Source organism: Poecilia formosa, unplaced genomic scaffold, assembly GCF_000485575.1.
Source record: "Poecilia formosa unplaced genomic scaffold, Poecilia_formosa-5.1.2 Scaffold61, whole genome shotgun sequence".
Classification (NCBI taxonomy): Eukaryota; Metazoa; Chordata; class Actinopteri; order Cyprinodontiformes; family Poeciliidae; genus Poecilia; species Poecilia formosa.
Window position 1 is genome coordinate 1,180,880 of NW_006800000.1, and position 24,902 is coordinate 1,205,781.

The 24,902-nt window shown below is 41.4% G+C and overlaps 1 protein-coding gene across 2 annotated transcripts in view; it reads left to right on the forward strand.

Annotated features, from left to right (window-relative positions):
• Positions 1–24,902, forward strand: part of LOC103139440 (SRY-box transcription factor 6) — a 94,688-nt gene that overhangs the window by 58,617 nt on the left and 11,169 nt on the right. For both annotated transcript variants that reach the window (XM_007554063.2, XM_016672470.1), the window contains exons 7-11: positions 1,080–1,159; positions 8,662–8,811; positions 11,351–11,519; positions 11,618–11,805; positions 21,622–21,727. In XM_007554063.2, coding sequence (XP_007554125.2) covers positions 1,080–1,159; positions 8,662–8,811; positions 11,351–11,519; positions 11,618–11,805; positions 21,622–21,727 — 693 coding nt within the window. The remainder of the gene's footprint in view (positions 1–1,079; positions 1,160–8,661; positions 8,812–11,350; positions 11,520–11,617; positions 11,806–21,621; positions 21,728–24,902) is intronic.

The following is a 24,902-nucleotide window of genomic DNA, read 5'->3' on the forward strand; positions in this document are numbered from 1 at the left end:
TATAACGATCTACCAAGAATATGTTGTTTTGTGAAGCCCTCAATAGTTTGCTGGTGAACAAGCAGCACTATGAAGACCAAGAGACAAAGAGGACAGGACAGGAAGAAAGTTGTGGAGGAGTTCAAAGCAGGATAAGATTATAAAGCAATACCCGAAGCTTTGAACATCTTAGAATAAATGCAAAGTTCTTTTTGTCATTGTTGAAATAAAGCCATTTGAAGTCATGTTTGCAGTTTCCCACAAACATACGACATGTGAACGAGGGACCTCTGCTCAGATGAAACTAAAATGTAACTTTCTGGTTGACATGCAAACAATTATGTTTGGTCTAAAACTAATATGGCACGATTTCCGGAACATGTCGTCCATTGGGATGAAACCCTGTGGTGGCAGGATGGAGCTATGGAGTTACTCATCTTCAGCAGGGACATGGAAGTTGGATCAAAGCTGATGTGGGGGATGGATGAATGTTAATGCAGGGAAATCTTGGGGGTAAAAAAGAAACAACCCAAAAAACCCTTTGTTCATATGAATGTTTTAGATTAAAGCATATTCATATGTTAGAATGACCCAGTCAATGTTCAAGTCTACATCTAACAGAAAACCCATGACAAGAATGGGTCTCAGTAAAAGAGACACTGAAATAAAACACAAGGCTCAGACTCTGTGCATGCATAGTATAAAAATGCAGGTCTTGATGCACTCAGGTTCAATTGGTGTAATATACATGTTTTCATGATAGACATTTAATCAAATCAACAATTCCCCCCCGCCCCCCCAAAAAAAGAAACTGATGCTAAATTTTCAAGGCGCTTTCCATGGTGAGACGTGTGCAGGTGGAGTAAGGAAGGGAATGGTGTTCAATGTTCCTCAATAATCCCACTCCAGTCAAACCAACTTTAGGCTTTTGTTAATGCAGATGTTTTGGCTTGAAGCCGAGGGCGCATTGCAATGTACCACATTACTGTGGCAGGATCAGCAAAGTGTCCACAATCCCTGTTGGCACTTGCCTGGAGCTGTGGGCCTGGCTCATTGTCTGAACCTGCATGCATTGTTGTCTCTCTCTCCCTCTCTGACAGGTGATAACTACCCAGTGCAGTTCATTCCATCCGCAATGGCAGCTGCAGCAGCGTCAGGACTCAGCCCCCTCCAGCTCCAGGTATGTGCAGTCCTGTGACAAAGAATGCTTGGGACGCCCGCCAAGCTCAGGGCAGAAAGGATGGCTAAGCAGCTGTGAGCCAAGTAATGAGCTGCACACTAAATAATCCTGGAGACCCCCCTGGCTCGCACCCACTTATCACCTTACATATGTAATTTATACCCATTTTAAAGAAGATTTATCCCCACTTGTTCTGCCAGACAGAGGAGTTAGAAAGATAATAGTTATTAGAGAGAATGAGAATCACTTTGGTTACTTTAATCTTCTGCCAGTAAATTTATCACAGGACAATTGCCTGTGAGAAAAAAAGAGAAAAAAAACCCAAAAAAAAAAACCTTCTCATTGCTTTTGTCTAACAAAGTCAGTGCAATATTCGATTTAGCTGTGTGAGGAGAATAAAGCATAGATGAAAATCAATGTAAATATGAATGTGAGAAAGAAATAACCTGTTACAAATTATCCTCAGAGGGGCTGAGCAGAGGTTTGAGACTGTTGAGATCTGTCCCACAGCCCCAGAGGCTGCTCCAGGAATCTTCTCACGCAGCATTTAAAAGAGCTGAACCCAGGTCAGGGCTTAACCCCAGGGCATAATTCTTAATATATATAATAATATGAATTCTTCTTGTACAGTCATTCGTAATATTATTACAAAATAAGCAGAGAAACTATAGGGTATTTCAGTCTGTAGTACATGTTTTTTTTTGGGGGGGGGTGTCTTTGGTTTTACATTGATTTATTGTTCTGGTTTAACATTTAGTTTTTCACAGTATTTTTTTTCTCTGGATGGTTATGTTATGACTTTATTGTTGTCATTTAAGTTGTGCATTCCTCTTCTAATCATAGCAGGTTGCCTTATCTATTTCCTTTTCTCTTTATTTTTTTGCATGTGTTGAGGTGAAGTTGTCTATTAATGGTCACACTTCCCAGAGTCAGCAGGTATTTTAAAATATAGAGTTATCTTAATGTACCCTGCTAACTGCACCCCACTGTTTACTGTTTACTTGTTGATTTTCTTTAATTTAATTTAATTAATTAATTATTTATTTTGCCCAGTAGCATGTAATTACTTCGGGAGGTTTAAAGACTTCCTCATCTATTTTGAGAGAACGAACCTAATCTTAGTTTCTGGATTGGTGATAATGATTGTCTTCCTAAGACCTTTTGAGCATTTATTTGCATAAAAATATAAGAGAAGATACGGGGATCTGATTGACAAAATATGTATTTAAGTGGTTTTTTGGGGTTCCCTAATTGTTGGGTTCTCGTGCAGATCTGAGTAATTGTAGATCTTATTTCTGTGCAAATTTGACTTCAGTAAATTTCTCTGGAAACAAAAGAAGGAAGTGAGAAATTAAAGAGCATCTTTTCTAAGATGTGGTTAAGTGGCCACCGCGGCAGAGTTGACATGGAGTTTTTCACTGCTGTAACCTGTGATGCTCGACGGCAATGCGAAGTATGCAAAGACTGAATAGGAGAGCCCAGCAATAAAAGGTGAAACGACATGGTGTTTGTCCTTCTGAGGCTACCGCTATCAATGCTAACGAGCCTTGGCAAGTTCTAACAATGCATGCAGCCTGCTCTGAAGAGCCATGCGTCATTATGCAGCCACAGGGAGAGCCGTCGGAAGGATGGAAGGTTCTGAATGAGTCTGCTCATGTAAAAAGTAAAAGATTAAGGCTGCTTCAGAGAAAGTGTTTCTGCAGTGAATGAGCTGGTGCAGCATGGTGAAGTTCACAGGAAGGGAGTGTCAGTTTAGATAGACAAACACAAGTCTATTTATAGGGGCGTGTTAGGTCAGATGAGACAGACATATATCTGAGGTCGGGCAGAGAAGGGCAGACGGGTCTAGAGAGTCATTAATTCTGATTATGTGTTTAACCCTGGGAATGGGCAAAAACAGTGCCTCCAAGACCATGACTTGGCTGACCTTTACAGAACACAGTAAACAAAAAAAGAGGTGCATTTTTCATTAATTGAACTCTGTCAGCCCGTCACATATTCCATCCCGCTGTCTGCTATTTACTCTGCGGAGATTCCCCCTCAAAACAGTGAGGCAAGTCAAACATGCCCTTTAATACATTGCTGAGATCAACAAACCACGTGACTGCCACCACTTCCTCTACAAAGCACCAGGGGACTTGCTATGATTAAAAACACCATATCAACCCAGACATGAAATTAAGTGAGAGTTGTTTTCTCCCTGCTAGACCTATAATAGCACCATCTCCTTTTTTTTTTTTTTTAGAAACAAACTTGTTAAAAGTTTTCTAAAATGGGAAGGGAAGTCAGAAAAAAGTTCCTGATTTTTAAATAACTTCATAAAATAACTCAGAGAACATGTTGGAAATTAAAGGACCTCTTTGAATACATTATATCCTGTGCTCTAAAGCAGTTCGTAACCGCTGAATATTTCATCAGATGCCGCAAAACTATGATTTTAGATGTGCTGATTTCATTCTTTGCATTCCATTTTATGCATAAGGCACTTTTTCCAGATTAACCACTGGAGCAAAGGATTACTTCATTTTCAACTCCAAAGCCATTGTTTATCTTCCCTATATTCTTACACACTAACAGAAACAATATCCCACTCACATACAGCTGAATAAGCAGCTCCCACTAATTAAAATATCTCCTCCTGTCACCTGTCAAGCAAGGTATAATTTTCACCAATTTACTCAGTTTAGATTGTGCAATATATGAACCTTTAAACATTATCTTATTGGTGGAATTAATTCCCACAATGTTATGGAGGTAATGTGATCAGCCATCCGGCCAGACAAGGCTGACCGCTCCGTCAGTCTTAATGTTTGCCGCACAGGCTCTTCACAATCTCCTCTGTCATAACAGTCTGGGTTCCTCCTCCGGTTCCCTGCCTTCTTCTCTCAAAGAAAAGAGTAAAATAACGTCGAGGTAACAAAGGCTTAGAGCTGATGGATGTAAATGAATCTTCCATGGCGCGTTTGAGTGTTGGGAGGCTGTAATTTGCTTGTCAATACAAGGTGGTAGCATCACTCCAGCGGCTGACAGTCGGCGAGTGGCTGTCACCAGGCGCTGCTGTACCGCGGGGCAATTTCACTCAATGCTTTCCTGACAGATTGGCTCTGGTCCGCAACTCACAGGAGAGAAGGCGGGTAAACTATCCCAGCGCGACATGCCCCTCTTCATTAGTGCCCGCACAGAGCCAGGATGAGCCCGGGACCAGCAGGAAACAATAGCTCCACGCTCGCCTGTCCTTCATTGATTACAGCTGACATGCCTCACCTAAAAGAGGAAATTGTGCTTGGATTGTGCCCCACCAATCTGTCGGGACACCAACTATATTCAATTCAGCAAGGAGACAAGAAGGGGATTTTCCTAACTCTACAAAAGAATTTTCTGTGTGGGACAGCATTTAATTTGCTGTTTGTACACTATCCCTCGCATCAGTTACCAAGTGAAAAACTATTTACTCCGAGAGAATGTGAACTTAATGCATCAACCGCCGTCTTAACAGAACAAACAAACAGTGGGGACAACCTTCAACGCAGCTCTGTTTTGTATCACAGAAATCGGACATTTGAGTCCCAGCCATTTACAAGTTAAAAGTATCATTGGATAAAGCCAAACATCTGGGTTCCCTGTATGTAGTATCACTCTTGGACTAAATAAATAGAGAGAAAGCTTCTGCTATCACTCAGTCGGGCTCCAATTTTCTCTCTCTTGCTTTCTTAGCTCCTGTATTGCTTTTCCAGTTTCCAATCCGCAGCTCAAACTACCTCTAAGTGTTTTAGTTTGTGGATTTCTCTCTTGTCAATTACCATCACCCTTTTCTTTTTTCATTCTTCTGCGCTTCCTCTCCTGAATTGTCCAAGCTCACGATATCCTCCTGCTTTACAGTACTTGAAATCGAGCTGCTTGAGATAAGACGTAGAGGAACATTTGCTGTGGCACCTCTCTTACAGGCCCATGATAAAGCTGAGCCCGTCCTCAGCCCCGTGCTGCCACCGTAAAGATGAAAAGCAGCCCATACGCTTAACAACAAACCGGGACCACATCTCGAGCAGACAGACACATCTGAAGGAGTACTCGCAGGCTTAGACGACTGCAGCGATAAGAAAGAGTGTTGCACAGTCAGGGACAAACAGGAAGAAAGTGGGAGAGCAGCAAACCGCACATTATCTTTTGTTTGGATGTAAATGCCTGTGTGGTACAGATGTGGAGAAACGCTTCTATCATTAACAACTGAAGCACTTTTGACTTTGAGAGAGAGGAAGAGAGGAGGAGGAGGGAGGAAAAGAGGGGCATACTGTAGAGAGCAGCTGTTTCTGTGTTTATGAGCAAAGAAGTCGGGTCTTTGAAGGTAACCCAGAGCAGAGCAGCAGAGCTAGAGTGAGTGGAAGGTTGGCTAATAGGACAGCAAGGTGAGCAGCTGGATTGAGGCAGTGGTGAACAGAGGGACAGATGGACAGATAGAGTTGATAATGCAGTGAGCAGCAGTGAATGGGAGGGCTGGCTCCAGGGGCCACAGGCCTTGAAGTAACCACATTCATGAAACGATGTTGCGTGTGCATGTGCGCGTGTGTCTGTATCGAAGAGAAACTTACAGAAAAAGTGTTTATACATATATAGTTGTAGGATAGAGAGACAGAGGAAGGCCAGGAGGAGGGAGGAGGATTGGAGTGGAGCAGGTTGGGCGCCAGCAGATGAAACAGATGTTGAGCCATACTGGAAAGCATCGGCACAGTGCACCAGGACGCCTTTCTCCACTCCCGACATCTGGGCCTAGCTTGGGTCAGCCTGCGTGGTCGCCCTGGGCAATGAGCCTGTACAAGCCTTGTGGCAAACGGAGCTGGCGCTGCGCTGCCTTTTAAATGGTTTGGTGCACTGAAGCACAGTTAATGCTCTCATATCCAGTCTAGTGCTCAGTGCCCAGGCTAAACAGAGGTGATTGAGACACTTACACGCAGACTGCCACACAAAGACGTTAGGATCTCTAAGAATGTGCTGCAAATAAATTGTGCTTAATCTACCTTAAGTAAAATATGCTTTTGAGTTTTGCATGTGCAACGTACGACTTTGTTGCCAACATGAAAGATGCAACTGCATTTTCTTTGTGCACTGCAGAGAAGCGATAGGAGATTTGCATTTCAATCTAAACCGTTATTTCAACGTGTTAGACAAAAATTGGTCATTGTCAATCACAAGCTATGTACCTAATATGTCTAACATCATCAGCAGAGTTCACAATCTGAGTTTAACATCGCAAGCAGATAACTGAACCTCTCCGTTTAACCTCTACTGCCTCCAGAGGGCTTGTTTTTAATTATCCGAGGCTAACATGCTGACCTTGGGTGTGTTTGCACACACTTTAAATCTATGGCCCCTGAGATCTGCCACGTTCTGCAGGAAAATGGGCAATGACGGGGTCAAAATTGAGTCCCTAGGTCTTATGTTTGTTTACAATTTCTAAAGTGCTAAATTACCAAGACATAAAAAGAGGAGAAATGTATTGAAAGAAAAGTAACAGAGCACAGTCAGAACATTGATCTCAGTTCAAACATTAATAATATGAAACTTTTTCCGCCCCAATTGGAAGTAAATATCAAACGGGAGTAACGATAAATCAAAGAACGTCAGCTAAGGGATGCAGGCATGTCTTCAGTCTTTAGAGATGCTTTGTCACATTTAACAAATGGTTTTGGTTGCTACTCAAGCTTGGTCCTCATATGATTTCTTACCTTGTGTGAGAAGTTCTGAAATAAACCATTTTATCTCTGACAAAAAAGCATTTGTTTTTCTTGATTGTATTTATTGTTCGTTGGATTTCAGAATATGCCTAATCACAAAGGGAGCCCGGGCCTCTCGCACAGTGACACTGACCTGCTAATCAAAGCCAGTTTCCTGACTGTGTGGTATTTGAGGCAAAGTCGAATTAAGCTCTCTTTCCGGGACAATAAAGTTATTCCCACTCAAGGTCGGGTTATGCCCAGCATAAGGCCCGTTGGCAAACATCTGTCAAGCAGACATCTGCTAAGATTTCCACATAGCCTGGAGTGACAGACACTGAATGAAAACACAAGGAAGTTTCTTTCCTTTTCCAGAAAAAAAAGATTCTTCACTTTTTGCCTCCCCTTGACACACAAAATTCCTCTATCGCCAAGTCTCGTCTGGATTGGGAAGAAATTGGGGTTAGGTCGACTTCTGTGTCTCCCATTCTGGACAAAAGGCTGTTTGTCAGAGAGGTGGAGGCAGCACTATCATTGTGGGAACATAATCAGGCTGTCATTTCCGCTGCCCATGTGCTGTTGTTATCCCTAGGTCCCCTCGAAGAATGGACCTTTTGTGCTTGAGTGGGAGTGATAAAGTTTCTCAGAAGAGCACATATGGGTTTATACCATGAGATATTTACATTGACTTCATGCTTTATATTGCTTCCCTCTTCATTCAAACCAGCAAAGGTGAGGACAGCGGGGGCAAGGTGGCCTTTTTTTTTACCTGAACACCGTTTGCACAACTGCAGCAGATCAAAACACAAAATGAGATAAAGTTTATTAACTGGCACTGACGGAACAAGCTGAGCATTTTACCTCCTAGACTGAGGAGGACAAGCAAGGTGAGCCGGTTAAGGAACCCTGCCTGTTCAAAGTGAGATCTAAGGCAAGGATGTGAAGGAACACATTTTTTGAGACAGTAGCTCTTTGTGTCGAACTTGTGCCAGTTGCCCCAAGACACATCTCAAGTCCAATCATGACACGCATCACGTGATGAAAAGTCTAAGCACTGTCAAATTATACAACTCTCCGTGCAAAGAAAATTATGCATCCAGTCTTGTCGTGTTTTATTAAGGGGTTTTCTATTTTTGAATGGTTAATAATAAACACAAACACAACTTAACTGCAAGGCATTACATGGTGTAGTTACAGATTCCAGAGTCGAGTAATCATCCCAGCGATGTGCATGTAAGTCGAGTTTTCAGGGTCAAAACGTACTCCCAGCCGATGTTAGTAATGTAATTTTGATTATATTAGTCCTCTTTGTGCAGGTTCCAAATGCTTACAATGTGTCTAATATATTCTGTGATGGCAACAGCTGAAGGTGCTTGTGGGATGAGGGGGTTGGTCCCCGATGGCTGGGCAGAGACAAATCACAAGCCAGAAACTTCAATAGTGAGCTGCGTAGGTCTCTGTGCTAACACACTTGCATCCAAGCAGCAAACTTTTCTCTGTGATGAGTGGAAAATAGGGGCTCCAAGTGTTTTGAGTGAAAGCCATCTCTGTATGGTTTTTAAGACTGCTGTCTCTCTCTGGGTTCAGCCTTTGAAATACAGTTAAGACCTTTGAAGAGGGTTCAATGCCAGCCTCATGGAAAGGGAGGAAAGACGTAGAAGAAAGAGAAGTGGGGTGGAGGGATGAAGGCAGACACAGAGGCAGAGAGGGAGAGGAAAAGAGAGAATATAAAACTTTGAATGTATGCTGGATTTGGATGTGAACGCCTTGCTGGTTTCTCCCACCTCCCTACAGCAACTGTACGCCGCCCAGCTTGCCAGCATGCAGGTGTCTCCTGGAGCCAAGATGCCTCCTCTACCACAGCCCCTCAACACCAGTGGGCCCATCTCTCCATCATCTCTGAAGAATGACAAAAGTTCTTCAAGCCCCATCACTCAAGTAAAGGTACAACCCGCAGTTTCTTTTAACCAACTCACCAACCAGACCAGGCCTCATGCGATACTTGAGATAGCCTGACCCAGATGTTGTTGTCTTAATAAACTAGCTGCTACAATAGTCAGCAACTCGAACATTAAAACCAACTGGTTGCAGGCCGGGCCGCCGTGGGGCCATCAATCTGAGGAGCTTTAACAAGGCTCCCTCTCTTACAACCAGAACTTTGTGGATGTGGTTGCTATAGTGGTGGCAACTCCAAGTCAGTAATTTTTGGAACACATGTTATTCCACAAAGTCAGGTCCTTTTTTTAAGCTAAGATGGAATAAACCCATTACACCAGCGCGAAACAACCATAGACAAAAGCACAGCAACAAGTGAGATCAGCAACCTTTATGTTTTTCTTATCCCTGCAAATAAGCCAAACGCAGGATGTGTGTTCTGCTTCTGTATGGTATGACTTGACTCAGCCTTCATGCAAAGAAAAGGACACATTCATCATTCTTGCTCACTAAGACCATAATCAGAAACATATGCCCATTTGAAGTAGTTTAGCTTAATAATATCACAATGGAGGAGCACCATAAATCATGGTGGGAAACCACTTGAGCTTTTCTTTCATTTTGCACTAAAAGACACACACGGACACATACCCATTCAGGTCCCCTCCCTTCTTGGTTTTCCATTTAACTTTATTCAGCTGTAATTTGTTTAATTCTCACTTCATCAGACCAGATTGATGTTTATACGTCCAGTTTTAACACGACCACATTAACATTTCAATTCGAGGAGCATAGAGTTAGGGTTTCCACTTTAAAATGAATTAAAATAATTATTAAACATGTTTTGGCATCCTTCCTTCTCTCTCCACACTCCAGTGGAATCACATTGCCTTCAGTTTTGTTTGTATGTTTTCAGCTTCGCTGCTTTGCAAACTGTTTCTGGCACTGTAATAACACGGCCCCGGGACACTGTGCTTCAACCATATGTTTTCCCAAGAAGACACTTGGGCTCTTAAAAGAAACAGAACATGACAACTTAAGTCTTCATTTGAATTCATACTGTGCTGTGAATGAAGAAATGTTTATACTGCGCAATCCACCGGTACATTACGATTCTGGACTGAAATCAGGAAATCACCCATCAATTGTTTAATGGAATTCAAAATTTAGTGGTAAAATTAGCGGTAAAATAAACTTGCCCTTATTTACCCTTATTGGTGCCAATTTCAGTTGATTCAACCTTATTAATTATTGCTCTGATTGTACATATGGACAGGTTTGGGCAAGTAGTCTTGTCTTTCCCATATTAAAGGTTGGCTAAAAGAAACAGACCTCTATGTTATCTTGTATTTATACTCCTTGGAAACATCAAGTAAAGGATTGCTAATTAACATTTCCTCAATAGCAATCAACTTGCAGAACTAACATGCATTAATCAAATTTCTTCAGTTACATTTGTTTAGTAGGAGGTGTAATGAGTGGTAAAAAAGTGAGTTACTGTGATTTTCATGCGTGAAATAAGTTCATAGATGTTTAAACTTATTTGCTAAGGATGGTATTAAAGGTGCAGCATGTAGCTTTTATAAAAATAAAAATAAAAGATTTTAACATATTTGTTATAACTGTCACTATGTTGTGACAGAATGTAAAGAGACGCATAATCTGTGAAAAAAAGTCAATCTCCTCCCTGAACAATTATTGCCGTCTAAAGAAATGCACTGCAGTTACATGCTGCAGCTTTAAATGTGGAGGATTCTGTACCAGGCTTGTTCTTGCTTGAGGTCAATGTGCCTAATATCCTGTTTTATGATTAAATAAGTCAAGCTAGTAACCAACATATAATGTATTTTATAAATAAGTTATAAAGGCTTGGCTCACCTTGGTAAATGACTTTCACTTGGTTCAAATTTTCAACATGGAAAGTCCTGCTCTTCATATTGCATTTGTAACAGGTCTAAAAAGCCACAACCAGTCAAGCAGCACAAAACAAATACATCCTCCTTTAACTTCAGCTAAAAGCCAGATTGCACTTTATAATTTTTTTAGAACCGGACATATCAAAGCGTACGATAAAAACCAAGTATGCACAAATGAGGAATGAAATTAGAAAACAAGTTAATGAAGTAGATAATGTAAGTCGACATCTGATGAATGGAACAGCTGTCTTTGATCATTGGCACCGCTGTTATCTGGTCATTATTTATTCTTCGAACCAGAGTGCAGACACAGAGAGCGGGGAGGAGGAGAGGCAGAACAGATGAAGATGTACAGAGAGACAGAATCTGCTTTAATTAGCGTGAACAAAGGCGCCGGACGACTGCGAGGAAGATCGCAGAGGAGAAAAAGAGGAGAGGAAAGGGATGAGGGAAGAAACACAAAAAGAAGGGGGCATCAGGAAGGAGCTGTTGGTCAGGATAGAGATTCTGTAATTAACAAGAAACAGAGGAGAAGAAGCATGCAGTCTGGGAATCCAGAGCTCCTCCAAGAAGGGGAGGGAGGAGCCCATTCACATCTGTCTTCTTTCATGCTCCTATCTCTGCTGCCGTAGGAGGAGGGAACGCAGCCCCTCAACCTGTCTGCTCGGCCAAAGACGACAGAAATGGTCAAATCTCCGACATCCCCAACATCAAACCTGTTCCCAGGCAGTAAAAGCAGCCCTAACAGTCTCATTGGCAAAGGCGGGATCCCCAGCCCGCTTGGAGGAGGCCTCGGCCGGGGTTTGTCTTTCAAAATCACTCTACAGTTGCTCACGTTCAATTGCTGAAACGGCTGTTTTTACGATGCAGTGAACTAATTGTTCTGTCTCTCGGCGTAGACATTCTGTCCACACTAAACTCCACCGCGTTGTTCGGGGACCAGGACACAGTGATGAAGGCGATCCAGGAGGCTCGGAAGATGAGGGAGCAGATTCAGAGGGAGCAGCTGCAACATCACCAGCAGGGCATAGACGCGAAGCTGTCTGCCCTCAGTTCAGTGGGCCTCAACCACTGTAGAGTTGATAAGGTCAGAATCAACGTCATGTGGTCCATTTTGTCCCTGGTTTAGGCCTTATCCACAACATTTTCCATTATATAGCAAGAAATAAGGAGCTGTGTCTGGCAAAAAAATAAGTGGGGAAAAAAAAAGAAACTACTGAAGAAACTGGAACATTTTTAGACAGCAGTAATTCTTAAGTCTAATCATTTCCTTTAATCAACATCCAGGATGGTCGTATTGATAAGAGCTGGCAGAGACTGGTTGCACATGTGTATTTACTCAAATTAGCATGAATGTGTTACTGTGTGCATGCTCAGAGGCTTCTGCGTTGTTGATGTTGGTGTGAGGGCCGTGACAGGCCATGGCAGTGCCCGGTGTGGGTTAAGAAAACTCTGAAGTCTTTGCCCAATTAAAGCCGACTTGCAGCCCTCTCTGTCCCCTGACACGGGATGGGGCTGCTTTGTACCAGGAGCACACACTCCCAGGGATTCCCTTTAAAAATATCTTCAATCGATGAGTCAATCAAGGAAAGAAAAAAGCTGTCCTCTTCTCTTCAGCTTGATGCCATGTTGCCAGTTGGCTGTGAGGAGCAGGCAGAAACTGGGAGCGATGCTCATTAATATTTCAGCACCTGACACTTTCAACCAACACCCTCAACTAGGTCAATGTATATGTAAAAAAGTCTATGAATATCTATTTTGATTTTCTCCTAATTTCGTGTTTGGGAGAAATCACTGCCTTTGCAGGTGGCAATCAGCTATGTCCTTACTGAAGTGCAGCAGATGAATTGAAACGACAGGGATGAACCCTCTCTCTGGTGTTTACTCCCTGACCACAAGAAGGAGTTTACAATAAGAAATCAATCCATTAACTCACTTTGACTCAAAGAAACAGCTTTATCAAATTGGATTAAATTTGGTTATCCAAGCAAACTATTGCAAAAAATGGCTTCCTATTTTTTTTTTTTTTTGAATTTAATTTTTTTTTTTTTTTTTTTTGAACAGGGATGTCTTTAACAGAAAGCCTTTCATGCAAGTCCTCTTTTTCCAGATTCAGCTGCAGGAGTTGGTACAGCTGCCTTTCTTTCTCACAATAAAGGTGTGCCTGTGGTAAAAAAAAAAAAAAAAAAAAAAAAGCAGTAAAATCTGCCATGACATGACAGCATTAACTAAACAATGTCTTTTTTTCACAAGCAACACACTGACAAGTTCATTGTCCTTAGTAAGCAGAGCTTAACAGCCTTTACAAAAACAAGAACTTCCCATTTATACTTCTTAGAGACTTCTCAGGCGTTTTATCTGAATTCTTGACTGAACCTGTTCTAAAGACAATGTTAAAATAGTTGTTGGAAGAATTGCTGTGTGTTTTGGTGTGTATGTGTTTGCGGAACATTTGAATGAATAATTGCAGATAATTAGCAAATTTGAAACCATTTTGATGTTTCAAACATTTTTTTTTTTCTTTGCCAAGATCTACTTAAGACAAAGCAGCAGAGGTAACGTTTATGCACTTAAATTCATAAAAAGAAACAGGGTAGCTGTCATGCCACAGAGTTTTACTCAGGTTCTGTAGTATTGTGTGCAGTCTGAAAGGTGGTGGGTCCAAAGTAGAAGAAGAGCACAATGACTTTTGAATTCTTTGCTGTAACGAAGGTTGTTTTTAACCACTAATTCATCTCCATCATCTCAAACAAATCTTCCAATTCTTCTCTCACCGAGGACATTAACAAAGACCATTCTCTTTTTTCAGACCATTCTCTTTACACCTGAGAAATGGCTGTTAAAAACAACCATGCACATTTTAGCAAATTGTTTTTACCATGTCAGGATGTCTAGTTGTGTCGAACTTTGCTTCACGGGTGCAAAAGTTTATTTTTTTCACCAACACACTATTTGTTGTGGACAAGCAGCTACCCCATACCCAAACTCGTGAAAAACTTTCTTCATTGTCCACATCTTAGCAAGGCATTGCCATACATTAGTTCTAATGATGCGGTTTCTGCCAGGACAGTCTTGTGGAGATAAGCTCTATTAAGTCAGTTAAAAGAATTGCCCCCATAATCTTCATCCTTTGGCCGCAAATAAAGGACGGCGAGTTATAATTCAGCTCTTAAATGAGAGCGGCGAGAGAGTCTTTTGCTGATGCAACAAGCCAACAGAAAGGCTCAGATGGTTCAGATAAAAGCTTTCACTTTAGTCAGTTTCAGAATATTAATATTTTAAGGAAGCTCCTCACCTGACATAAATATGGTGTGGTCTTTAATAGCTCCCCTTTCAGTCTCTTGTTTGGAAGTTTATCATAGTGAGAGCTTACATGAAGAAGATTCTGGAAGGTAACATAAATGGGATTAAGGAGAGGTTAAGATCATTCAGTGTGGCTGTTAGAGGGGGATATTAAATATTGATTTATCCCGCTGTAATGACCAGGCAGAGGAGTGGGTCTAAGTGCTGCTTACAGATAGATCAATTCATCTTTTTCATACAAAGTGTATTTGAAGAGTACAATGCGTTCCTCCCCGGCCTTCATCTCGTCTTCCCTCTGTCTCTTGCCTCTGACCTAGGAGAACGTGGGGTAGATCGGACTTTGTTCAGCAGTATATAAGCCTTTAACCTGAGGACATGTAAAATATTCATGCATTACAAGAGCGGGTTTACTTGGTTGTCTTTTTATTTGTCCGTTTTTACTATACCCCATCAGTACAATAAAACCTTTTACAACCCTTCTGCAATTTACCTTTTTGAAATATTTATCTAAAGGTATTATTGTCTGCAGAGGGCAATTACTTTGTTCCATTATTTACAATCTCTTCCTCACCCGCTGGAAGCTTTTACCTAGAATGCACCAGCAGATCTGCAGTCACACACAGCCAATGCAAGGCCATCTGTAATGAACTGAATTGTTTCCTTGTATGCTGGACAAACATTGAATATCTGTGTGGCCAAATTTTCATTACAACATTCAGAGCCTCTAGGAATGTTTAGTAAAAAACACACAGATTGTTCAGCAACCCTCACTTAAGAATTCAGACTTATCTTTTAGGAAAATACAAGTTGCTTGAGTTGTCCTGTTGTTATGAAACAGTAAAAAGCCACATATTCAATCTTATAATTATTTTTGGATAACTAGAAAAAAAAAAACATAAACTCATGAGACATGTGATTTGAAGCAAATAAAGTTTTAGCATCCATAAAAAAATTCTAGTCATTTGTGACTGAGCGATAAAAAACAAACTTTTATTCAATATTTTAATCTCCTAGACACCATCCTTTATTTTGATCTACATCTACATTATTAGTGATCAAGTGTATAATATGGCAGAATTGAAAAAAACAAAAACAAAAAAAAAAAACAGAAAACAGTAACATTGCCAAAAAAGCTCACCCTTGTGGTCAGTGTTGTGACAGAACTCTTATTTTTCTGGTAAAACTTCGTTTTGACTGTGACGCATCAATTTCTCTGACACTAACACGAATGAAACACAGAATATGTGACGTCCATTAGCTAGCTAGTCTGAGGTAAATTGTATTCTTCTGCTGACAAGTCCCTAACTGGAATCAAAAGGGGAAAGGTCAGTGTATTAACCTATTGAGCTGCCCTTTCTGCCCTACAGCACCAGCTCTCCTCAGTATTGATGACTACAATTGTCCATTTTTTGTATCCCAAAGCTCAGCCTGTAAATATTCAAGTGGAGATTACACCTGTGCTTCACAGAATCCACACTCCTAACCTATTGGTTGTAGTTGCTGCACTGTTCCCCCCTGTGTGTGTGTATGTATGTGTGTGCGCATGTGTTTGTATATGTGTGTGCATATAACCACACGTAAGTGTTTGTATGCATGTGATGCCAGGGCTCTATTCAGGCAAAGCCCTCACAAAGACTTTGAATATAATCTTGTCTGCTTTGCAGCCCTGGAAGCAATTTTCTGCTCCTTTTCGACTGCTGTCTTGGAAATTGCAAACCAAGGCATTTTGGCTGCAGTGTAAATCCTTGGCATACAAGGGTTTGCCCATCCAAATTAGATTATGCTCAGCTCGCAGGCACTGGCTGCAGCCAGCAATTGCTATTGTGAAGATTGCTTACATTAATGCTTTGTCCAATTGTTCGCCTTTGCCAAAAGAATAAAAAATAATGCAAAAGTGTGTCTGCGCAGATGTGGGACTGTCCTGAGTCGAGCCTTTTGCTTCCGTCGAAAGCATGGAGGCTGCATCTTTGTGGGTTGATTTGGCAGTATTTTCCCAGCCTCCTTTTAACAAGATGAATTTCTTGCTCTCTGCAGTCGCTCAGAAATGCTACTGACTCAAGTGGGTGAAGGCTATGATGCTCCTCACCAAAAGGTGCTCACGAGAAAGAATGAGGCAAAGAATGTACTACAGAAAACTATTTGCAGTCTGTGGTGTTGCTGAAGTTATGCTGGAATCACCATAGAATCTTCTCGGGGCTTTGTCAGTGTGTGAAAGTGTTAGTGCAGCAGTGTGTAATATCCCGCTGTTAGTTACTCATAGGGTTTAAAAAAGGGTAAAGCCTGAGGTCCATCTAATATTAAGTGCATCTGTTGTGCACGGATTGAGGATTGAGAAATTGTCACAGCAATGAGATTGACAAATAACACATTTTAATTCATAGTTTATGTCAATTTATTTAGAGGAAATCACGACTTTGTTTGATCTTATTAAATGATCAACATTTCCTCAAAAAGGAGCCTGTGTTCCCCTTGAAAGAAATGAGGTGATGCCCTGACTAAGCAAACGGAACCAGAATAGTTTTCTGTTTTCGCTCTGTGATATGTTAGAACAGATGCCAGGCTTTTGTGGCCGCTACTGTTGATTCTGTCACTGCCTGCATTAGCCTCAGCAAACGGACAGCTCTGGGTAGAAAAAGAGCAAAAGCCCCCATGAAAGGACCTGCGGGTTTACCGCATGCCTGGATGTACTTAAGATTTAAATTGCTCTAAACTACTGGAAAGCTGCAGACTTATAAATAACATGGTTACAATAAAAATATAAACCAGATGAGGAGGCGAACTGCGAGAAACTGTTACCATGGCGAGGTGCCGTCTTTGTTTCCGGCAGGACCGGGACGGATTGTTAAGGGCTTTAGCCTCCAACCCTCAGTCTTCTGTCAAGAGGTTTAGAACACAGTGGTGACTGACGCCCACTGCATTGTGGTCTGAACTGTTGCCTTCAATGTACCACATGCCAGGTGTGTAATATAACAAGTGCCAGAAATGGACATTATCAGATATAAGTTGCAATTTATGGTTTTGGAGCTGTTAGAAACTCCTAAAATGAAAGCCTAAAAACTAGTCGATGATCCGCTTTCCAGAGTGACAGAAAAAAGAAGACAAGAAGAATCTCAATGTGGAGCAGTAACTCTTGTCAGATATGAAGTAGGTGTCAATATTCCATTAATTCACTTAAGATTTTTTTTTTTAATGAAAGAAAAGAAAATGCAGCAAGATGAATGTTTTGTCGTAAACTTACAGTCCTGCGAAAATAACTTACCCTAACAAGCAAGATACTGGGAAGAAACGGTATTGGTGGATATTTCCAAGGATGAAAATACTGCTGACCAAAAAGAACATCATTCCATCAGTCAAACACGTTGGTGGTAAAATGGTTGCACCATTTTGTCTCTTCACAAAATTCCTGAAAGTGAATGTCTGTCCTTCAGGTCAGGCACACCTAGATTGCGCCGCAGGACAGTGTTCGACAGAACACCAACAAGTTCAACTCCGAACGACTAAAAAAACATAATAAGGTTGGAGTTACTTAGTCAGAGTCTGGATTTAAATCTGATTGTAGTGCTGTGGTGTGAGCCTAAGCAGCTGTCCACACTCATAAACCCTCCAATAAGCCTTAAATATAACAATTCCTCAAAAGAAGGGTGGGTCACATTTTCTTCATGAAGACCTAAAAGACTCATGCCAGTTACTGTAAATACTTGATAGAAGTTTTAGCTGCAGAGGGGCTAATTATTATTTCACTGGCTGCTTTGGATAATTAGTTTAAATGTTATTTTTTTTCTTTTTCCCCTGTTATTCATTTGGATAATTTTTCATGTGTTAAATGAAACCGTCGTTTGAAAACGGCATTACGAGTTTACTCATACTATCTCTGTCTGTCTCTTATAAAGCGTCGATGTGTGTGTGTGAGTGTATTTAATAATTATTTTGCATAAAATCTATTTTAGTTTTAAAACACTTGAAATAAATTATCTCAGACCCTGCTGCTCTATCTGTTGGATACAGTTAAGTATCTGTCCCCCTTTGCTTAGTTTTTAAACGAGTGCTTAGTTAAGAGTTTAATTGACACAATTGCAGAGAAACTTTCAACGTATGCGTTTCATCAGGTATTTTTAAGATGTTGCGGGAGAAATTGTACGTATGAAGAAAGGATCAACATGAAAAGAACAAACTCTCCCCCGGTCTTCACAGCATCCACCTGACTGCTCAGTGTAGATATTTTTTTTTCAGATCTATTTGAACAATCTCAGGCCTATTGCTCTCCCATAGCCTCAGGTTATTTACAGACGTGAGAGAAAAGGAGTGTCATGATTGGCAGTGCTTTGCCGAAATCCAGGGCAAGAGGAGTTACAATACACAGGGCCGTCCGCCACCCGCCTCTGCCCAGAAAACGCCCTGTGGGCAGAGCAGAGGGCCTCGAGCGCATGTTCTGTGGCCAGCCAGATTAAAGCTTTTCTTCGCAACATTGACAAGAGCCCTTTTGGGTTCCCTCGCCCAAGAAGTTCCACAGATTCGGCTATCTATTCCTCTTTCTACTTCTCTCCCTTCCTCTGTGACTCACAGCCTCTCTGGCTCTCCTCACCGACTTCACTTGCCAGCTGAAGTCATGTGCAGCTTAAGAAGTCCTACATCTGTTTCTAAACTTCACAGACAAAAGGCTGCACAGGCAGGGCAGAGGAGACTGTTGTGGGTGGCAGTCCTCCACTGCAGCTCGGAGCACACTGCTGTAATTTTACTTGCGGTATGGGGAGCTGCATGCTGAAGTCATTTAGAGGAGTGACTGGTAGCTTGCCAGCTGTTTGTGGTCGAAAGGGAGGGGTATAATGTGCACTGTTACATCTTTTGTTTCCTGATTCTTTATCTTTATCTGTTTTTACCAACATTGTTTTGTTTTTATGTTCTCTTTGGGTTAAGCGACAGCTCTTTTGCATATATTTTCTCCCGGCTTTAATTCTCAGCATCTCTCCCTCTGACTCTGCATTATAAATACAGTTTTTATATTAGCCATACACTGATGGGCCCGCGTTTCCCTGCCTCCTCGTCTCTTCCCGTGGCAAAAAAAAAACAAAAAAAAACACTTCCCCCAGATACTGCATGTCCTTTGCTACTCCGCTGTGTCAGAGTGATCAGTAAAAATTTAATGACACTATAAAATAATAAAACTGCCATTAATTTATCACAGCACTTGATGCGTGGGCAGTAAAGAAGCATTAGTTCACTGAATATTTTCCAGCCCTAAAACAAAAACCCCAGTGCTGTGCAGATAACTTATGGCCCTAATTTCAGCTATATTTTTGATTCACAGATATAAATTACCAAACCTATAACCAATAAGTATATTAACTCAGTATATAAAATTTTATGAAAATTTGTGACGCTCTATTGGACTGATAGGCTTGTATTAATTAGCATAGCAGCAGAGCAATACTTACTTTAATTAGACCATAATATTGTAGCACACAAAGTGCTGGCTTCTATGAAGAAAAATGTTGACTTAAAGTGAAACAACCTCAAAACAACCCCTAGACAAGACTTTCTTTCAGCGTTGTTTGGAGCTGTCTTAACGCGCTGATCTCCAGCGATCATATGACTCAGTGCAGTGGAGGAAGATGCTCAACGCTGTGCTAGTTATTAATGAAAATCATTGACGGATCGCCCCGTCCTCGCTTCTCCCCAGCCCAACATGATGCTTAATGATCATGAGTTTATAAAAGGACTTGACTGATCAAGAAGGGCCAGCGAAGCACAGAAGAGGGATGAGACGACTACTTTATTACAGGCATCCAGCACTAGCGAACACTGTGTCTTCCTACCGGACTGTCCAAGAGGAAGCATGTGGAGCACCACCATCCAGCTAATCGCACTTCAGTCACTTTGTCATCAGGCTGCTGGCTTCTTTCATTAAGAGCAATAACGTGGATGGGTGATGGATAGGGCTCTGTACGCACGCGGCGCACATGTCCACGCACAGAACGTGTCACGGTGAAAAGGCCCCATACTTCGTCTTCTCTTTACAAAGTGTCCTCTCGCCCAGCAGGGACCACCGCATATGTCATAATTAGAAAACACTTAAGTAAGCAAAGGGCCGTCAGATAGACAGCCTCTAATCACAGGCCATAAGCAGGTAGTGGTTAATTGTATATCAGAATCACTCAGCTGGTCATAAATAATGAGTGCTCCTTCAAGTATAATGGTAAATTGCAGAGCTCTTTCCACCTCTCGCACATTTCTTTCTTTTGAGGAATAGTTCTTGAATAAATAAAAGCAAGAAGAAAATCGAAATGCTGTGAAAGAGCTCAAATGCACTTGAACTATCTTCATCCTTCATCTTGTCATATTTTTTTTTATATGCAAGGATAAAAGCTCACACAAAAGAGGAAGGAAATATTTAAAAATTTTAGTTTTTTTTTTTAATGCACTGTAATTATTTCAGGCTATTCTTGCAAATATGATTTTTTATTTTTTAAGACAAAAATAAAAATAAAAAAATAGAAACTACAATTTAGACCAGTTCATTTTAATCCATTTGATTTGTGATAGGAGTTCTCTATATGGGGAAAAAAAAAAAAACACAATTAAATATACAGAAAAATGAATGTGTCTGCAGGTGTTGGTGAATGTTGCTGGGGAGATGTTACTCTACCTGAAAGTCTGTTCACACGGGGCTGATCGCAAAAAAGATTGAATGCATGCACCTTGCATATAAAACAAATGTTTTGTTGTTTATTTTTCTCCTTATGCCTGCTTTTACACACATCAAGAAAAAAAAAAAAAAACCTTAGAAAAAGGGTGGGGGTATTATTTGTATCATGCAGAGTCAAAGTGTCCATCTCCTAGTTGAGTCTTTAGAGAGCAGGACAGCCCTTCGCTAATGCTCTGTGTATTCACAGAGGAAGTAGGTCATTCAACAATGGAGCCAGCAGCAGTCGGCACTCTCTCCCCTTGCATAATACATTAAGTGTAATGTGCAGCAACTATTCAGAGGCCCTCCGAAAGCTGTTATTTTATTCTGTAAATGCACACGGACATGACATTTAATATTGTCACGGAGTGCTGAATGACAGGGTTTCATTGTGCTCAAGTACAACATGATGCCAAGTTTAATCTGAGCACAAAGCGACATGACAAACGGGAAAACACGGTGCGCTCACCAAAACATGAACCCTGAATAAATGATGGGTGCCTAGCTCTCAGTGCCGTAGACTGGGGGATATAGAGGCTGAGGGAGATGGCAGCGGAGGAAGAAAAATCTGAGCATTGCAAAGAGGGCCGCAGCCCCATTGTGTGCTTGGGATCACAAAGTATCCTTCTGTAAATCTATTTACAGCACCCGTGGGCCCTTACTGTTTCTCTCCTTCCTGTCAACTTAAACTGAATAGAGAACAGAGAGAGAGAGAGAAAAAAAAGAAAAAAAAGAAAAAAAACACTATCTACAAAACAACCCGCATCTATCAAAGATCCTTTTCTGCTTCTCTAATTTTCAGATTATTCAGATTAAGATTTTTTACAGCTTCTTTTATTGTTGAAATTTTAACCTGAGTTTCTTTTTCTTTTTTTTTTTTTAACCAGACATCTTGATTTTTTTTTTTTTTTTCTGCAGGAGAGGGTACATTTCGACAGCATCGGGCACCACCTTGGCAAACTGGGAGAGGAAGGAAAAATCGGCCACAGAGTGATCGACCTCACCAGGCCCGAGGATTTAGACGGTAAGGGCTAAACGAATTTGTAGATACAAGCCTCAGAATTAGTACCTTCATTAAAACTTTGTAGCGTGTTTATGGAGTGTTACTTTTCACTACAAAAAGTAAAAGTGTGGTTGCTGGGAAGCACAGCGATGGCTGCGTCAGAGATTTTTTTTTTTTTTGAGAGTTGGAGTGAATTGGATTTAAAGTGAGCTTTGACTCAGAGGTTTTCACAGGTAGGTGAGCGGTGGAGAAGGGGGCACAAGGACAAAGCTGGCAAATTTCCAAGCTTGGCTCATGTTGCTCTTGTAGTTGTTTGAGGTCCCAGGCAGTGTGGTGCAAACTCTGGTTGCACCAAGGTGACAAAGCGTCATCCACTTTTGTGGTGCTAGCGCCTACACAGACCCATGGAGTGCTTCGGTGCGCCAATATTTGTTTGACAAAAATATTTGTGGCAGTTTCTATGGCATTTCAGTCTGCAAGTGCTTCTGAGTGATCTTTGATGCAGCAAAGAGTGAAAGAAATGACTATTTCTCAGGACAACGTCATCCATCGGCATTTTACGTAGCTCTTGTAAAGATTTTGCAGTGATTTTAGAAAAAATAAAAAATAAAAAAAGCGACAACATGTTAAGTTCGCGTAAAGCCTTTTCTGAAAAAGGAAAAAAACAAAAATGAATAAAATGAAACAGGAAAACAAGCCATGAAACGTTTGTTTACCAGCTTTGAAGCGTTTGTATCACACCCTGTTTCGTTTCACATCACACCCAATCCTGAAGATGAGAATTAGAGGTGAAATTTGCGGCTTCATTGACATGTTTCCCATGTGAGCCACGGCGGAGGCTCCCATCCCAACCGTCTGACTCCTCGGACAGATGTGTTTTCATCGCTCCCTCTCCCGGTGGGATCCCTCCTTCTGTGGCTACCGTGGAGTCAGGACAGAAACACAGTGCGCACCAGGGCATTTGTGTCCTTTTAAGTCCTTCTCAGGGCCAAGGGAAAAGCTAGCGCCAGACGCCTCACATCAGTGTTCCCAGTGGGCCATGGATTAGGAGCAGACAGAGGTTAGAAGAGGGGATAGGTCCTCTTCCCATGGGGAGGGGTGGATAAAGACTTTGAGACAGGGCAACACTCATAACTCAAAACAGTTTGCATTTCTTCTTTGCACCACAAATGCATATCAATCTCTCTGTAAACCGAGCAGCAAGAAGAAGGCAAATACTGATTAAAGCTGAAGAGGGATTTCAAAATGTGAGCAACAAATTGTTTACTCTTCTCAGAACCTGTTTACATTTGAAACTCTCCTGACAATCTCCTTGAACCAGTGAATGCCTGGCTCTGTGGCACATGATGTTATTAGACACGAGCAGCGTTACTGTAGCTAGTTTTTGCTTAGATTTTCAAACAAGGTTTAGATAAAAAAAAACAAAAAAAAAACTTGTAATTTGAGATGTTATTTTTTTTGTCCCAAAACATTATACTTCCAGTTTGTTGTGCAAAAAAAGATCTACTAAAGTTTATGTGGCTTTTCCACTAAATTCAGACCAATTTATTTTTCCCAGACATCTAAAATGAGTAATGCAATTAGTTTTTTTGCAAGAATTTTCACCCCAGACGGAAAGGAAATTACTTTGGAAACATCTGCATTTTAACACACTTTTTCCCAAGTAGATCAGAACACAACGCATATACTTTGGTGTTTCCTCAAAGAGAAAATTACTGGGTGTCCCACCCAACAAATGTATAGGGTGTGAAAGGCCCTAGTCTGCAGCAGCTTTCCCTCCAGGACGGAACAACCGAACTAAGCAGATGCAGTGTGCAGCCAGTGCCTGTTATGGAAGCTTTTGATTGCTTCTGGATGGCAAGAAATGTAATATACACAGCTCAAGTGATTCAACGGCTAATTCCCTTGGCCAGCCTGAACTTTAATCCATTTGTGAGTGGCAGCATGAAGTTCTTCTGCTGAATGGGATGTTTGTTTAAAGATGACCATATCTCCAAGGTCTATAGGATGCTAGAGCGATATGTGGAGGAAGGAAACAGAACTTAGAGACACGTTACATTAGGTAAATCTGATGACACAAAAAAAGAGGATTCTGCCTAAGACAGCCTTTCACTAAACCATCAGAGGAGCCAGTGGGAAGAATGGCAGCATTGCATTGTTGTGAAAGATACAGGGGCTTGGAAAAGTGTTATCTTTGCAGACAGGCAAAACTATGTTTGGAGTTACAAACTAACACCTTGAACACATTCTCAATGTAAAGAAAGTGGTGGCAGCATCATGGTTTGGGGAAGCTTTTTAGCATCACCCTTGATGGGAAGATGGGAAGTACAGGGCAACAAAGTTAGGAAACAACCCTAAAAATCCCCAGGCATAGCTACAGTGGAATTGTTTAAATGAAAGCATATTCATGTGTTGAAATGGTTTGAACTGATTTTCACAGGTGTTTTCCATCTGATCTGACTGACACTGTGTAACTTCGAAAAAAAAAAAAGTGCACCATCTCAGTCTTGATATTTAGCAATACTAGCTGAGTAAACCAAGAAGGTCAAGAGTAGTTTTTATGTTCTCAGGTGGTAATCTGCCACCTGCAAGTTGTAACAAGCAAGCTATATGTTTCAAACGGACTCTTGACGCGTGCATAATCTGGGAAGCTAAAAATAATTTAAAAAAAAAAACAAAACTGAAAAAAAGTCATGTTAAGATCACTTGTAATTTGTAATGGTTAAACTAGCATGCCATGAGCTCGGGCTACAGCAGAGCCGCTGAGCTCTGTGTTCTGTCTGACTAAACCCATTAATCTCGCCTGATCCTGCTCTGAGGGAGAGGCTCCATTGTCAGCGTTAAATGCCTTCACTTGGAGGTGTTAGATTTGGTTGCGTGCTCACCGAGGCTCATCCTCTCGAGCGGATTCCTGGGTGACAGCGCACGTATGACGACAGAACAAAGATGAGTAGGGTGGAGAAAAGGCGGAGGACAGGGGGCAGTCGGGGCAGCGCTACCCTCTGGCTTGGTACACAGTCGAGTCTCAGCCTGCAGCTCACAGGTGCGATTGCGTTTGGGACCTCGCTGCATTCTCTCTCTAATTCTTTGCCTTTTTTTTTTCCTGCTTCTTCATTATTTGCTTTCTCTTTTCATTTTTTATTTTTTATTTTTCCCTCCCCACAAACACACGCACGCAATCGCACTTCCACACTGT